Source organism: Apodemus sylvaticus, chromosome 2 (assembly GCF_947179515.1).
Source record: "Apodemus sylvaticus chromosome 2, mApoSyl1.1, whole genome shotgun sequence".
Lineage (NCBI taxonomy): Eukaryota > Metazoa > Chordata > Mammalia > Rodentia > Muridae > Apodemus > Apodemus sylvaticus.
The window spans coordinates 162,191,771-162,209,133 of NC_067473.1; the positions used below are offsets into that span (position 1 = coordinate 162,191,771).

At 48.2% G+C, this 17,363-nt stretch overlaps 1 protein-coding gene across 1 annotated transcript; it reads right to left on the reverse strand.

The window, feature by feature from the left end:
• Positions 1 to 9,603: 9,603 nt before the first annotated feature.
• On the reverse strand, positions 9,604 to 12,381 carry Kcna5 (potassium voltage-gated channel subfamily A member 5). Its single transcript, XM_052172701.1, has one exon. It carries the CDS (start codon positions 12,156 to 12,158, stop codon positions 10,347 to 10,349), a length of 1,812 nt encoding a protein of 603 aa, XP_052028661.1. The 5' UTR covers positions 12,159 to 12,381; the 3' UTR covers positions 9,604 to 10,346.
• Between the last annotated feature and the right edge of the window lie 4,982 nt (positions 12,382 to 17,363).

The window sequence follows — 17,363 nt, forward strand, 5'->3', positions numbered from 1 at the left end:
CAGCCTTTGGCTTTCATTGGCTCTACGGAACAGCAGCATTATCTTAGTGACCGAGGGTAATGTACCTGAAAGATCTGCTGCCATACATGGTGCACAGTAGATGTTCAGAAAGTAATGCCCACAGTAGCAATAAATTCCAGAATCTTTGTGGAACACTGGTATCTCAAAATGGCTTGGAGTCTTCACCATATTTACTCTGGCGCCTGCCACAGCACTTATCTCTCTGCTGATTTCGTAGAAGTGTTTAGGAGGATATAGTTTCTGAGATCTCTAGGTCTGTGCACTGCAAGTTCTCTGGGTGTTTTTGTTGTTGTTGCTGCTGCTGTTGTTGTTGTAGGGGAATAAATAGAGGTGCTGGGAGCTGACACCAACTCTGCACTCATCTGACCAGCAGCTTTCACAGAGCCTAAGGACTCATCATGCCACATCACAGCCTTTGGATAGAGTCAGCAGGTGCCCTCCAAGGGAAAGTCTTTGAAAGTGACAGATGAAACTCTGCTGAGCTGCCTGGGATCCCAGACAGCTTGCTAAGGGAACCTCTTGGTTGTCAAAACATAACCCTGGCTTTCCTTAGCAAGGGGGTGTCAGCCAGTATCTCTTGTGGAACAGAGAAACTCCTGGGAGCTCAATGCTGATGTGTGATTAGTAAATGGCCCATGGGGGCCGGGGGGCTGATGCCAATGGCAACTCCAAGTTACTCCTATCTCAAAGCCGTGGACAGTCATGGAGTCACCAGTTCCCTTCTACAGACCATGGTCCATATTTGAAAGCATAGAAACAGAATGGCTATGTGCCTTTTTGTCTTCTGTATCCCAAACAAATTCTCCTGTACTAAAAGCTATTTCCATCCCTCCCTCCTGTTTCCTTCCTTCTTTCCTTCTTCCTTCCTTCCTTCCTTCCTTCCTTCCTTCCTTCCTTCCTTCCTTCCTTCCTCTCTTGTCTCTCAGACTTACAACCTCAATGCCTCCTTTACCCCACCCACGTGTCTGGTCCCCTGTTGTGACAGGTTTGGGCTATTAGTGAATCATATTGAGCCGAATTTGATGGCAGGGTTTTGACAGCAGTTTCTAGGCTTCTTCCTGGAGTTTTATGTTGTAATCATAACAACAACTCAACCTTTGCATAAAGTTTCCTGCCTGACAAACAATTGTGTGGTTTCTTTTATCATTCAGCTGTTTTACTTTCTGGTACTGAAGGTAGAACCAGGACTTTATTCACTCTAGGTTGGTGTCTGTAGCACACAGCCAGATCCTATCACTGGCCACATTTATGGATGGAGGCATCTTTTTGTATGATGCAGGAACAGAAGCAGGGACCATGGAGGGATGTTGCTTACAGCTTGCTCCCAGGTTCGTGTTCAGCTCCCCTTCTTATGTGACACAGACCCATCTGTCACCCATGGTTAGCTAGACCTTCCTTCACCAATTAGCAATCGAGAAGGTGCCCCGACAGACATGCCCACAGGCCAGTCTGAGGGAGAGACTTCCTCCGCTGAAGTTCCTGCTTCCCAGGTGTGTCCGGTTGACAACCAAGACTAGCCACATCCAGCATCCTCTTCTGCCTCTTCCCTAGTTGCCTTCCACTCTCAATGCCTGAATCACAACCCTTTGTCCCCCCTCCTCCTGGACACAGCGTGCTTTGAAGCTGTTCTGTGGGAACTCCACATTCTAATCTCCAGCACTCCATCTGTGCAGCTATGAGGCGGCCTACTGCTAAGACTGGCCTCCTCAATCCCCAAAGCTGAAACTCACATTTCCTGGACTGTTTGGTTATCCTTAGTCGAATTTGATTTAACTAATTCACACCAGAGTGTAAGCAAGTATTAGCCCTCCAAAGTGCAATAGGAACTTGACATCTGTGTCAGCTCCAAGGCCTGGTTATGAATCTGCTCCCTAAAGAGAATTCTCAACTGAGCCATGGTAATGTTTCCTGTTTAATTGTATTGCATGCTCCAAAATGGCCCCTTTGGACATTTATCTACCTCTTCTCCAAATGTACGCACCTGTGCATTCACTGTGCAAGCTCTACAGAGTCATAGCCAGTCTTCATTCATGTCTTTCCCACACAAGTCTCACTAACGCACAGTTTCCACTGTGGAGACATCATTCCTTTGTTTCTAGCCAGGCTTCTCATCTCTGAAATACCTTGTTGTAATACTTCCCCTCTGCTACCCATAGCCTGAAGGTGGCCCAGGCCAACCATTGGAAACCAGAGAGCTTCAATTCACTTAATTAAATAATAAGCAGATAATTAAGTAGACTTAATCTTCAACCCAGGCTCCTCCCAGAGAGCAGCTCCTTTCAAAGCTTCAGAGCAAAGGCTCTCCCTCAGCAGCCACCAGCTGTTCCTATCTATTTTCCACTGCAAAGCCACCCAGATAAACACCCCTGGTGTGGCTAAGCCACTGTAGGATGATAAGAGCTGTGTCAAAGAAGAATCAACTCCAAGAGGAGTGCTGGGGGTTGGAGAGGTGGCTCAGCAGTTATGAGCAATGGTTGTTCTTCCAAGAAACCCCGGTTCGATTCCCAGCACCCACATGACAGCCCATAGCCATTTGTAACACTACAACTACAGGGGATCTGAGGCCTTCTTCTCACTCCCTCAGGCAAAGCACTCATACTTGTAAAATATCTTCTTTTTTTAAAAGAAGGCTGTGAAAGGCTGGCTGCAGATGGCACAGTCAGCCTACTCAAGAACTCACTCAAAGTGTTTGTGGTTGCCTGCACAAGATGGGGCCTGTGAACATTCCATTGCAGATCAGGGCAGGCTAATAAAGCCTTACTCCTACATGAAGAGATAATGGCTATCAAAGGGTGCAGGGGGAAGACAAGTCATTTTATTTAGTGGTATAGCCACACATGGTGTGTGTGTGTGTGTGTGTGTGTGTGTGTGTGTGTGTGTGTGTGAAATAGCAACCTGAGCACCCAATGCCAGCTAAAAAGAAAAAGTAAAATATTTCTGAAATGACTTGGCTTTTGACATTTCTGCGCGCACGCACACACACACACACAGAGAGAGAGAGAGAGAGAGAGAGAGAGAGAGAGAGAGAGAGACCAAAAAAATGAGGGAAGAAGAGAACTCTGGGGCTTCTGAGTAGTGCTGGCTGGTACAGTTTTATTTTGAATTTTACCTTTTTTTTACTGACTAAGATATCATAAAGCCTTAAGCTGAGGACTGGATTGTGGTTGAAGGAATGGATTAAGTCCACATAAGGCTCCCTAATGTCCTATTTATACTGAAATCCAGCACAGCAGCTGGCACAGAAGAGCTTAGAACATCTGAGGGGATATGGTTGATCTTGGCTCTCCAGACACCGAGCTACCACTGCTACTGCGAACTAATCCAGTGACCCAGGGCTCTGAAAACACAGCCAGTAACAGTGGAAGGAGAAGATGGCACCATGTCTCACCCCCACCTCCTCTTGAGTGGTCATTAAACTAGAAAACAAGGGAGGGGGAGGAGCTAGAAAGCTACACACAGTTAGTAAGGTTTCCTTATATGCTTGCCTGGGTTGTCCTTGGCAAACCAGACTTGGTCAGTCCATCCATCATCAAGGTGTTGATTTTCCTAGCTTGCCACCGCTGGCTTCAGTTGAGTCTCTTCCATCCTTGCCCTGTGACTCCCTTTGGTCTCAATAGCACTGCCCTGAGTCCTTGTTGATAGAACTGTCCTTATGATTCCAGAAATCTCAGCTCACAAGATATGCTACATCCACCCAGACTGCATCCTTGGCACACAGGACAGCACAGAAGGAATGTCCACCATTCTCCCACAGCTGCTGGGAAGCCATAGCACTAATCACTTGCTCTAGAACAATGTTCATGCAGGAGCCTGGAAGTAATTGCATTCTGAGTCAAAAGAAGTCGGTGTTAATAATTAAAAAAAAAAAAGAAAAAAGAAAATGCTTGAGTATGTACCTGCTACTAACACCAGATTAAAGGTATCAAGGTGATCAGGGGAGAATGAGCTATATTTTGCTCCCAAGGAGGAATTTGATCCTGGGCGGGAGAGAGGCGGGTAAGCCACCAGCCACCCACAGATGGGCAGAGCATGTTTTGTGAATGGCATCCTAAAGGAGGAGGGTGACTTTGGACTGGAGAGACTGAGGGCAGCTTCTTAGAGAAGATGGATTTGACATCACACTCTAGAGAGCTTTGAGAGTCAGGCTCACGGGTCTAAAGTCAGCTTGGGAGACCTGCACTGATGTGACAATAGGAGCTGTCCTCTGGAGAGATGGATCTGAAAATTACAGGCACAGCAGCCTGCAGACAGAAAGTCCAAGGGAAGCAGGAAGACCATGAGGAGGGGACCATGGCTACTGAAGATGATGCGTCTTTCACAGGTGACCTCACTACAGCCAAACGGGAGCAGTGAACAGCATAACCATGGGAGGGGGAGAGAGGAAGAGCTGTACCAGCAAACTCGGTTTCCCTGGATAATCAGCATGGGTGCAGTGGGCCCCTGGGCGCCATGAGACCATTTGCCTCCATCGTCGAGATGATGTCTATTTTGAAAACAGAAGTGGCCTCAGTGGAGGAAAGCAGGACAGAGAAGGCAAACACACAGATACTGGGCTCTCCTGTACGTGGCGGGCGTTCTGAGGCACCACCCAGGCAGAAGCTATCTCAGTTTTTACTGTAGCCTACCAAGGTGGCAGCCGTTACAGCAGAGCTGCTAATTATCTCTTGAGTTTCCAAAGATCAGAGTGCTGTGGAATTTTATACTTCGCATCATTACATACGGACATGTTATATTACTGACTCTTGGGGCAGAATTGAGTTAAAACAAAATTTATATGCTTACTAAACAATGAACCTGAAGAATTAGAAAAGGAGCCAGTTTCAGGAGATCAATTATTATAAAAGCCAAAAAAAAAAAAAAAAAAGACCACACTCCATTTTTTTTGAGTATGTGAACTCAACAACTCATTATGACCTCTAACTACCATATATCTAATTATCACATACATTGTCCTGTGTCACAAATTGCCACTGTTTTTGTGCCTTAGCTCCTACCTTAGGAGATAAGACACAAGACAAGACGCAACCAGTCCCAAAGGGGGAACGATGGGGGGCAGCTGTGAGGTTGAGTGGAGCTTCCCGGGGAAAGGAAGATGGACATTGTTTATTAGCTATGTCTAAAATGAAATGTTCCTCACTGCCTTCCAGACTTAGGTCGGCCTTCCAAGCCTTTAGACTCAGGGGTATTTGTCTGGGGTGCCTGTAACTGGGTCTTTGGTTTTCAGCTTGGCCTTCCATGCCCCCAGCTCTAGCAATGAGCTCTTCTGGTTGCAGGGGAACATGGGGTCTCCTCACAGTCCCCATGGACTCCTCATTCCAGTCCTGACCCTGGGTCATGCTAGGCTTCAGCCGCTGTAATATCAAGAACCCCTCTGAGCCTAGAAAGGCTTGAAGGGAAATAAAGGCAAATTGATTTGGCTCAAAGATACCCAGGGGTGCAGTCCCAAAGAGCTGGAAGGAAGAACACAAGGCAAGGATCCCCTCTGGGGGCTAGGCAGGGGGTGCGGCTTCAGGAGGATGTGCAGTGTTTTCATTTAGAACTCACACATAGGCTTCGGAGTCAAGGAAAGACAATGCTAATCTTACTTGGACAAGGGGCATGAATCACCTCTTTCTGGGCCTCAGCCTCCATCTGTAAAATGGGTAAGACAAACGTATAAGACCCCTTCCATGTGAAACAACCAGGACACACAGTTTGACATTGGAAAGGAAACACTAAGGAGGGTAGCTTGTGTCTTGCTTTCTTCTTGAGGGTTGTGTGCTCGAGCGGAAGCACCACCCTCATCCGTGTATACAGTGCCATGTGCACATAGAGGCTGGGCCATCCCAAAGTGCTCGCTCTCGCTCTCTCTCTCTCTCTCTTTCCCCCCTACTGTCCCCTCCATACACAAGCATTTAAAAAGTCTCCACTGTAAAAGGTCACTGAAGAACATCCTCTGGGCTGCCTGTGTGGTGTCAAGGGCCAGAAGGAGGGCTCTACGCTCTCGTAGGTTGCAGCCTTCCACAGGGAACTTAAGGAAAACCCTGGACAGGATGTCCAGTGTGACATCGGCTTCCTCCTCCTTAAACACAGAGCAAGCTGCCACACAGACAGGTGGCCAAAGCCGACTTTCACTAAGTGTCAGGAGAAAGGTAGGTCTTTCCAAATGTGTTTTCTGAGCGGGGCACTGCTGGTGAGCTGCTCTCTCCACATCAGGACCTTGCATTGGTGATACATAAAGCTGAATACAGGGAAATCAGAGAAATTGCTCTGGGCATCACAGATCTGATGACACCCCCAAGAGGCAACTCAGCATGACAGCTAAGCCAAAGTGACAAGAGTGTGTTGTGTGACTCTCCAGCAGAGACAGATCTGACACTTGTAAAGGTTAATATTTTAAATGGCTATATAAAGACCTACAGTAAGATGGATTTTGCCTCAGCCTACAACACCTAAAACATACTCAAACTGGCCCCTTTCATAAATGTTGCCAACTGGTACCACCATGGCTGATCCTGCTGACCTCCCTCTGAACTCCCTTTAGCAAGATTGGAGCTTGCACTGTGACCCTCAGTCTTAAGTCAAGACACTGCTTCAAAGGACCATGACAGACATAGGTCAGGGGCTCCCTTTAGACCACTGCTGGAATTCCTCATGGAGGTCTCTAGAGGGTCCCTGGTGGCCTAGACCAAACTCCACCTAACCCTTGACCTTCCATTTGGTTGTCCCTAGGAGGGACTTGATCATTCACCGTCTTGTAGAACTTGCTTGTTCAGCCTTGCTTGTTGACCCTTCTGAGTCTGGAAGCCTTAGGTGTTCAGACATTTGTTCTCAGTGTCCCGCATCACCACTGCTGGAAGAGAGTAGACCCACGACAGAGAGAAAAGATTACTTCCCTTCCACCCCAGACACCAAACTCCATTGCAAACAAACCTGCCATTTGCAGAGGCTACTCAGAGCAAGGTGTCCCTTCCCCAAAGAAATTCTGCTCCATCCACCCCAAACCAGACAGAGTTGCATCAGATAGACTAATGCAATACAAAGTCTGTGGAGAACTCCTCAGGGCCCTGCAGTTTCAGCTGTTTGAACCTCCTCCAGGGAGCAACCCCAGCAGGGCCAAACAAAGAGCTGGGGATTTTAAAGAGAGTCAAAGATTCTTCTCAAACCCACGTCAGGTAAAGAAAAGAAAAAAAAAAAAAAACATAAAGAGAGGGGGAGGTGCCTGCCTTGCTCAGCTCCCAAGGCAAAGGTTTCCTGCTGTGGGAGCCAGGAGGAAGCATCTAGAAATGCAAGCATCACTGAAGCCACTTGATTCCCCTTCTTCAAGGTGAAGCAAGAGGAAAAACAAGGGCAGGAAAGAGAGGGGTCAGAGAGGGAAGGCTCCTCGGCAGGATCAGCCTAGAAACAATCTGGACCGCAGTTGGCTTTCCTGGTCACTGGGGCCCAAGGCAAACCACAGTGGTGGACTGGGTGACTGCAGCAGCTTCCAGAACCGGAAGAGCAGGGCAGTGAGACCCTTTGAATAGCCCTGTGAAAGCCTTCTTAGTGGCCCATGGCCTGTCATTGTTGCAGTGTGGGATGGGAGGGTGAACGCAGAGACTGGGAAGCCTCACTAAATAATCTTGCTCTCTTTTGTAGCTCTGAGCTAACATACCACCCTCCACACATGCAAAACCATCAGTCTTGCTTCTCAGTTCCTCTACCCGGTCTCTAAACATGCGTGGGACAGTGTGCCCATTCCCTGGACACTCTAAAGATGAAGTCCCTTATAAATGGGCCAATACTTTCGCAAGCCCCTGGATGAATCTTAAGTCCTGAGGGCAGCTCTGTCTGCCTCACTTAATCCTGTCTATCTGTTTTGCTTTGCAGGGAAGGCAGAGCCCTAGAGGTTACCTCTCAGATCCAATTCCCAGGTCAGTGCCAAATCATAAACACTAGCTTTCATGGCGCAGAGGTCAGAGGTGACTCCGTGGAGCAGGGCTCTAGCAGGTGCCCTGCTTTTCAGCGTATTACAAATTGTAAATGAACAGGGTCTCTTGCCCATTCTCCCTAAGCTTTAGTGTACTCTGAAAACCAGCAGAGCCAGGCTGCCTCCCCAGTAGATCTGCTATTATAAGAAGAGTTCTTGAGTAGAAACGACTGCAGGTATTCAGACACTGGCTTATTCTATCCTGTCTTATTTAAATCCACAATCCATAGAGTTAAATTTAGTGGCTTAAATAGGGAGTCCCAGCCACAAACCCCAGGGTCATCTTGAAATAGGAATGACCAGTGGTACCTTCCCTGGTGAGGCTGTAGAACAACCAGTCTGTATTCAGTAGAAAAAGCAACAGCAGGAATCCAGACAGCTCAGGAACCCAAGAGAAATTGCTGTGGGATTATGCCACAAGCCACCCAGTTGAAAGAGGACAAAGAGATTCATTCTGAGTTGAAGGATTATGGGAGTGAACCCACTGTTTGTCCTTTAACTGGAACAATGAGACCTTTCCCTACCCCCCACCGTGAAGACATGGCTCCTGTAGTGAGCAGCCCAGCACTTTCCCCTGGGTGACCTTCACCACACAGAGATCCTCTGAAAGGCCTTGTTTGTGAGCATTAGGCTTGCGTCTTTGAGCTCCCTTAAACAATTAACAAGACAGACTTGGGACTTAGAGTAAAGGAGACAACCTCGAAAAACCCAGAGCCTGGGACCACAAGAGGACAGCTGCAGGAAATAATATGTCCACAGCCTACACACAAACAATCCAACTATGATCCTTCTATGCCAGTGATTCTCAACCTTCCTAATGCTTCCACCCTTTAAGACAGTTCTTGATGTTGTAGTGACCCCTCACCACCATAGAATTATTTTATTTCTACTTCACAACTGTAATTTGCTAGGGTTATTAATCATAATGTAAATATCTGATATGCAGGATAAATATCTGATATGTGACCCTCCCGGAAATGAGTCTCCCCGTAGAGGTTGAGAACCTCTGTTTAAGCTCAGAGGGATCTATCAAAAGGAGGATGCAGGACTAACCTGTGACCATGGGGTTCACGGAGATTGAACCCCCAACCAAGGAGCGTGCAGTCACTGGAACTGGGCGCCCTACACATTTGTAGCAGATGTGCAGTTCGGTATTCATGTAAGTCCCCTAACAATGGAGCAGAGGCTGTCTTGGATTTGGTTGCCTCCCTTTGGCAACCCTTCTTCTAGCTTAGGCCTCAGTGGGAGACTTAGTATTGCTGAGATTAGCAGAAAAGGCGATCCTTTTCTGATGAGATGAAGAGAGGATAATGGGAGGAGGGATTTTTGAGAGCAGGACTGGGAGGAGAGGAATGGGACTGTGATTGGGAGGTAAAGTGAATGAATGAAAGAATGAATGAATGAATGAGCAAATAAATAAATGGGGGCGGGGGGGGGGGGGGAATGCTGGGCTCCCTGAGATTTCTAGCTCTGTCAGAGCCTTTGCACTGACACTCAAACCAGACAGCAAGTGGCAGACTTCACTCATTAACAAGTCACACCCTCTGCAGCAGACAAACTAACACTTGCCTGACAGAGTTACGTTTTATTTCCTGCTATCAAAATGAAAAGAATGAATTCTCGAAAGCCTTCTTCCAACATCCTTAAAATGCTTCTTTGAAGAAAGTCACAAGATATGTTTAAGGGAGAAAAAAATCAGATTTGCTGGTCTTCCAGAAGAGCACATTCTCTATCCTAGACACAGAGCACCAACGGAGCATCCCAGAATCGTGAGAGGCTTGGGAACACAATCCTGAACAGCTTCTTCAGGGTCTCTGTCCCCGAGTGTCCCAGGAAACGATGACCTCCCCCCCACACTTCCATAATTCAAAGTGTATCTTAAGAACACACCCAAATATTCTTTGGGTATGCTGCTGTACAAAATGCACTCATCAGCCATAAAAATAATATTTGCCCGTACACAAATACAACCACATGTAAAGTAAATTTGGAACACAGAGATGGGGAGGGCTATGGGCTCTCTTGGGATCTGAGCTATTTAAAGTCAATTTTGTTTGAGTTATCCCTCTGCTGGGTATAGAAAACTGGCTATGAATACATCCATTTTACACTGAAAGCTCACCACTTCAGCGGCTCCTGCGTCATGGAATGAGATACTTTTTAAAAATAGGTGACCCTTGGTGTTGTGGAAAGAGGTGGAAAATGGGGAAGTTAGAGGGGCAGGAGGGTGGGAAGGGTGAAAGGAGAAAGGCAGGTATCCAGACATCGGGTGGGTGACCAGGTGGACTTAAATACTCTGTGGGGTAAAGCAGATGCCCGGGCTCAGGGGGCACCCCTGTTCCCAGCTCCAATGTGGCAAGTCTGCCTCCGTCTCTCTTTACAAATCTGTTTCGCGGCTAGTGTCCAGACAGAGGGCATACAGGGACCTCCGCAGATCCACGTTGCTCTTGGCCTTGAGGTGACACTTTTCTAGAGGACAGCTACCCCTTCTGATACTGTCAGAACTCTCCAGGGAACCCCCGGTCTTGCAGAAGGAGGCTTTGCTGCAGCTGACCTTCCGCTGACCTCCTGTGTCCAGCCCAGACTCCCGCCGCTGGTTCCCTTGCTCCTCCTTCAGGGCAGCCTGCTCCTCATGGTCCGTCTCCCGGTGATAGAAGTAATTAAAATTGGAGACGATGACGGGCACAGGGAGGGCAATGGTGAGCACCCCAGCTATGGCGCACAGTGAGCCCACAATTTTGCCCCCTACAGTGATGGGCCTCATGTCCCCGTAGCCTACAGTGGTCATAGTGACTACTGCCCACCAGAAGGCATCTGGGATACTGGAGAAGTGCGACCCCTGATTGTCTGCCTCTGCGAAGTAGACAGCGCTGGAGAAGAGGATGACTCCGATGAAGAGGAAGAAGATGAGCAGCCCGAGCTCCCGCATGGATGCCTGCAAGGTCTTACCCAGGATCTGCAGCCCCTTGGAGTGGCGGGAGAGCTTGAAGATTCGGAACACCCGGACTAGGCGGATCACCCTGAGGATGGCTAGGGACATGGCCTGCTGCCCATTTTGACCACCGCCCCCTGGTTGTTGCTCTGCCAGCTCCGTGCCCAGGGTGATAAAGTAGGGGAAGATGGCCACAATATCAATGATGTTCATAATATTCCGAGAGAATTCTGCCTTGCTGGGGCAGGCAAAGAAGCGCACAAGCAACTCAAAAGTGAACCAGATCACACATGTGGTCTCCACGATGAAGAATGGGTCAGCCAGTGTCCGAGGCAGGAGCGGAGCCACTGTGGGGCCAGAGGAAAGGGCACCAGAGCTGCTGTCATTGGTCCCTGGGGCAGGAGCTGGGGGCTGCGGCGGCGCTGGGGGGTGGCGTAACAGCTCTCGTTCATCCCTGAACTCAGGCAGAGTCTCCAAGCAGAAGGTGATGATGGAGATAAGGATGACCAAGACCGACACGATGGCGATGGCTCTTGCCGACCCAGAGCTTTCTGGGTATTCGAAGATAAGCCAAACCTGGCGCTGGAACTCGTTGCGGGGCAGGGGCTTCTCCTCTTCCTTGATGAAGCCCTCATCCTCCCGGAAGCGCTCCATGGCCTCGTCCCCCAGCTGGTAAAAGCGGATCTCATCTGCAAACACATCCAGGGAGACGTTGACTGGCCTGCGCAGGCGGCCCCCAGACTGGTAGTAGTACAAAATGCCATCGAAGCTGGGTCGATTGCGGTCGAAGAAGTACTCATTTCTCAGGGGGTCAAAGTAGCGCAGGCGCTTGGCTGGGTCCCCCAGGAGGGTGTTGGGAAACTGCGCCAGGGTGCCTAGCTGCGTCTCAAAGCGCAAACCCGAGATGTTTATGAGGACCCGCTGGTGATGGAGTGACCCTGAGTCCTGAGGAGCCTGGTCCTCCTCTACTGTGCCCAAGCCAGGGTCGCCTTCTCCCTCCTCATCCTCAACAGATGGCCTTCTAGGCTGTGACAGCTCCTGAGGCATAGGAGGCAAAGGCCGCCCACCCTGGCCGGCATCCTCGTGCGTGGCGGGTCCCCTTGGCGATGTTTCTTTGGACTGATTATTGAGTCCAGCCGTCGGAGGGCACCCACACTCTCCCCCGGGGGTCTGCACACAGCTTGCCGCTGCTGCCTCCCTTCCTCCTGTGAGGGTCATGGCACTGCCGTTCTCCAGGGGCACCAGGGAGATCTCCATGGCCCTGGGGCAGGGGGCATGCTGCGCCCCAGACCAGTTCCCACACCCCCAACTCACGTTCCGCGCCTCGCGTGGGTCTCCTCTCCAGCCGAGGGCCCCGCTGGCTCTAGGCTGGCTGGGGTAGCTGGCCCGATCCCCTTGGCTGGTCCTGACGTCAAGAAGCTGCTGCCCCTGCTCCCTGCCTCTCTCTCTCCCTCTCAGTGTTCTGGCAGCTGGTTACCAGGCAGCAGAAAAACCTCCTTTCAGCAGATGCAACCTCCAGCAGCCCCTCTCTGGCTGAGCTCCCCGGCCTCCGCCCTCTGTGGCTCCCTCCTCTCCTCCTCCCCCTCCCTCTTCTCCTCTGGGGACGGAGTCAGAGAGTGTCTCTCTGGAGGGTTCAGCTGGGGCCCCTGCAGCAAGGACAGGAAGGGGGTGGGGGAAGAAAAGAGCGGGAGGAGTGAGGAACAGGTTGTACCAGGAGTGCTGAAAACTCCCAGGGCAACAGGATGAGAATAGCTTCAGGATCTCAGATCACCTGGGAATGCTCTGGAAGCCAGGGGACTCCAGAGGGTGGGGACTGCTTTAGATGGAAGAGAAAGGCTTTTAGTTCCAGTGTGAGAGACTGAAGAAGAGAATGCGCCGTATGTTTTTCTTCTAAAGCAGTGCTTCTCAACCTTCCTAAGGCTCCGTGCGACCTTTAATACAGTTCCTCATGTTGTGGTGACCCCCCACAACCATAAAATTATTTTTGTTGCTACTTCATACCTTCATAATTTTGCTATTGTTATCGTAACGTAAATGGAATTTGCTACTGAAGTGTAAGGTAAATATTTTTGGAAATAGAGGTTTGCCAAAAGGATTGCGAACCACAGATTGAGAGCCACTGCTTTATAGATTAACAGGCTCTCTCTTTGGGGAAAATTAGACTGCAGGGGAGCTGCAAACTGTGTGTGTGTGTGTGTGTCTGTCTGTCTATCTGTCTGTCTGTCTTCGTGCAACTCTTCCAATCTATCTATAAACCTACTGAAAGGCAGAAGACTGAGACCTCGCAGCACTCCCCCCCCCCCTTAAGCCTGTTTTTCATCATCCAGACATTGGTGATCTAATCTGCTAGTGTGGACGCAAGGGAAGCCTCATCAAGAGAGAAGCTGTCTGGTCTCCTGACTCTGCATTCTTCACCTTCCTTCCCTCACCTAATCCTTTTTCTTAAAATGCACAATGAGAAAAGAGAAGGTAATAAATCCTGGTGGAGAATAAATAATTGTGCATGGGAAAGCTGTAAGCTAGTGACTGCATAGAGACCTGTGTGACGAGAAGGAGGCAGAGGGCTGTGAGAGGGACTTATTTGTTGCTGGTATGTCCAAGTCATTCTTGACTTGCTTGTTTCTGCATCAGCCTACTTTGTAAGTAAGTACTACCTTCAACATACAAAGAAACTCAGGCACAGATCCATTGACTATATTGTATACAGCCACAGAACTAGTGTCAACACTGGAATTCAAACCCAAGTAGCTGGAGTTGAGGAGCTTACTTCTTTCTCCCCTCCACACATCTGGCCTGAGGGTATTCTTCCATTGCAGGAGGCAGAAGAATTAGTAAGATAAAGATAGAGTCCTAGGCTAGGTCCCCCCGCCACACACACATATACACTCTACCCTTGCCTTTAGTCTCTGGAGCTGTCATGGTCATCAAAAGCCAAAGGGAGGATTTTTTATGGTCTGTCTGGCAATTCTAGATACAGCTTCCTCCAGATGTTTTTGCTCTTTATGTTGCTGGAAAGTTACTATAATAATGAGTGTCTGATTATATTGTCTATTTTCTTTTCCTGCATATTGCTTGAGATTCTACTACAGGGATGTCACCACCTATTGTCTGTAAAGGAGTCTACAAATACAGGTGCTTTGGAAAGTCGAGGCAAAGTTTATTGAAACAGCAAGGGGCACACAAACTTGTGTCTCCACCGCTGGAAATGCAGAGGAAGTGATTTATTTCATCAGTGGATAGGTACAAGAAGGTTGCTGGGAACTGGACGTGTGCAGACATTTGGCTGCACGTGACTTCGTGCATATGGTGTTTGCAGATACACAAGGATGGGCATGGACTGTGGATGTGTGACAGGTGACAGGAGGAGGTGTCAGCAGCATCGTGGTTTATGTACTCACTTCTTCATTGGCTCAGGAGTTGAGGATCTAAGCTAGGACCTTATACATACTAGTCAAGTCTTCCACTACTGCCTAAAACCTGCAGCCTCCTCTTCCCAGTGAGTCAGGTGGCTCCCGCGGGGATCATGGTGGATGAGGTCAGAGATGTGTGTCATGTATCTTGTCATGGAATGGTGCATCTTGTACATACAACGATGGACGTTGATTCCTACAGGCCACCCTTGAGCTCCCTAGGGGGAGAGTTCTCTAGGGCATGTCTTCCCACCTTTGACAAGACTATCCCTGGCAGGATATGAAGCTAGAACGTAAGCACATTAGTCAGGTCTCCTTCCTTCTAATTTTGTTTCTTACACACTTAGACACTCCCCCAGATTTCCTGCTGGGTTGCCTTCAGGTGTCACATGTGACAGTCACACAGGCAAGCTGCTGCGACCTCCCGTCATGAAAGACCTTTGCTGACTGAAAGGGCAGTTAGCTGACAGCCCCAGCAGGATCATTAAGATCTGGCCTCTACACCTGAACCTAGAATCCTGCTCATAGTCGATGCTCTGGAGCACCAAGGAGTTGACCCAGACCTGGCATGAGGGAGACCGGCATTGCAGCCTGGCTCTTCCTGCCTTAGAGATTCTCACAGCTCCTTCCACAAGTGGCAGCCCAGCACCATGGTCTCAAGACTGTGCCTCAGAATGTGGATTCCAGTCACTGTTGTCCATCAACACCACTCCCAAGTCCACGTCACATGACTGCAGCGAGTGAGTGAGTGAGTGAGTATGCTTTTCTTTCCACTCATGGATCTGTATGAAACTTGTGCCTTCACAGCCATGCAGACTCTGAGGTGTTAGACTGCAGCTTTAGACAAAGCTCTTGGGTGGTGCTGATGTGGTGCTGATGTACCTGTCTGGAAGTCACTCCTGGAATAGCAACCTCATTCAGATTAGGTCCAAATGATGACTCTCAAAGAATTATCTGCAGCACCTCATTATTTCCCCCAGAATAAAATGTACAGAGGGGAAGAAAAGGGGGTGGATTCGTAAAACTGGTCCTATAAGACCATAGGAAGCCTTGGCAAGAGTATAGAACCAAAGAGAGGAGGAGTTATACGAACAACATTTAAATGAAGGGGAGCTGGGGCTACCGGAGAAGGGACAGGGAAAGCTGGAGAAGAAAGTTCACTAAATGCCAACTTGGTTGATCCATTATTAATTGAGAACCAAGAATGGGAGGGCACACCATTCATTAATTCCAGTCCTTGGAAGGTAGAGGATGCATGATTGAAAGTTTGAGGGTAACTTGGGCTACATAGCAGGGCTGTCTCTTACAAAAACACTTACTAAGCCAGACATGATAGCACATGCCTGCAGTTCCAGTACTTGGGAGGTACAAGTTGGAAAAGCAAGAATTTAAGAGGTCACCCTTAGCTACACAGACAGTTCAAGGTTAACCTAGGATACCTGAAATGGCTAAATGAAAGCTATTCATTTTTTAAATTATTTATTATCATAAATATTATGTTATAAATATTAATTAATTAATAATTAACAATTAATTATCTACTACATACAAGTTATTTCTCTAGGGTATAAGTAATATATTAACAACCAAGGCAAACCTCCTTTGCAACCCTTTAGCGTCACACCCCAAAAAAGGCAAAAAACGTGCTAGCACCTAATTTTACATTGCTTATTTAATTCCGACTTGGAGAGAACACAGGGTGCTGTGAGAATAGTGGGCCCTGGTGCTCCTTTTGGAACCTAAAGAAGCGTCTCTGAGGTGGTGAGCGGAAGATGGGCTCTTGAGGTGGAAGGAAGATTGTGACTTCAGACTCCGAAAGAAAATCTCAGGCCTCACTTGAGGAATAGAAAAAAGTTAATGGAACTGACACGGCAGACAGAGGAAGGGTTCCGAGAGACCAGCCAGCCAAGTAGAGGAAAACCCGTTCATGAAGAGCAGACAGGCCACGTCTTAACGATCTCCCCAGCCCCAGCAATGGGGCCGTCTGCCACAAGTAGATACATCGCTAGTGTCTCCGTTGAAGCACCTGCGCTTGTATGCCTATATTTCATCTCTCCCAAGCTAGATTCAGATCCCTCACCTCACTTCCCATCACTTCCTCTAGAACATGTCATTGTCTTTATGCTTAAGGTGCATGTGAGCAGCTACATTTGGTTTCAACCACACTTTACTGCTCATCTGTCCATTTATCTATTATCTATCTATCTATATACCTATCTATAACATATTAATATGCAGGTAAATATATACATAGGTAAATGAGAGGGGGAGGGAGGAGAGAGAGAGAGAGAGAGAGAGAGAGAGAGAGAGAGAGAGAGAGAGAGAGAGAGAGAGAGATGAAGACAGAACTTGAACCAGGCCACGCTTTACTAACTTCCGGCTTCTTACAAAACTATACATCATGCGAGCTCTGTTGTAAACTGTAATGGAGACACATAGATTGCAGCTAAATTAAGAAGAAAGCAGAAGAAGCAGCAAAGGTCCTTTCTAACCTTAGCTAGCACCCACGGTGAACAGGGAGTTGATAAGTGTAAGAACCATTTAGATGACCAAATAGGGCAAAGAGTAAATTAGGTTTGCTCTGACCCGCAGCTCATGTTATACATTACTAAATTATCCATTACCAAACAAGCCACATCAATTTTGTGGATAAAAACAACATTGTGGGTAAAATGACAAATTCGAATGATACATTATGCAATTCATCTTCCATTGTTTGAGATGTAGTCCCTGTGTATTATGCTAATATGATGTTATTATATTAATAGATGCTACAATCCCAAGCATAGAGAACTACATTTTCACCTAGGTCAGGAAAATGTTTCCACTACTGAGCAAATTTTAGATAGACATCTGGTTCTAGTTGTGACATCAGGTATTAACCGTGCTTTTCCGCAGTGGAGGGGTGGTGCACAAGAGACCCTTGTCAGAAATGTTTGCACGACCACAGCCTGCAGACAGGCTGAGGAAGCGGATCAGGCAGCACAAGTCTTTCGGGCTCAGGCTGCTTCTGACCCTTCCATTCAAGGCTGTGGACCAGAGACTGCTGTGC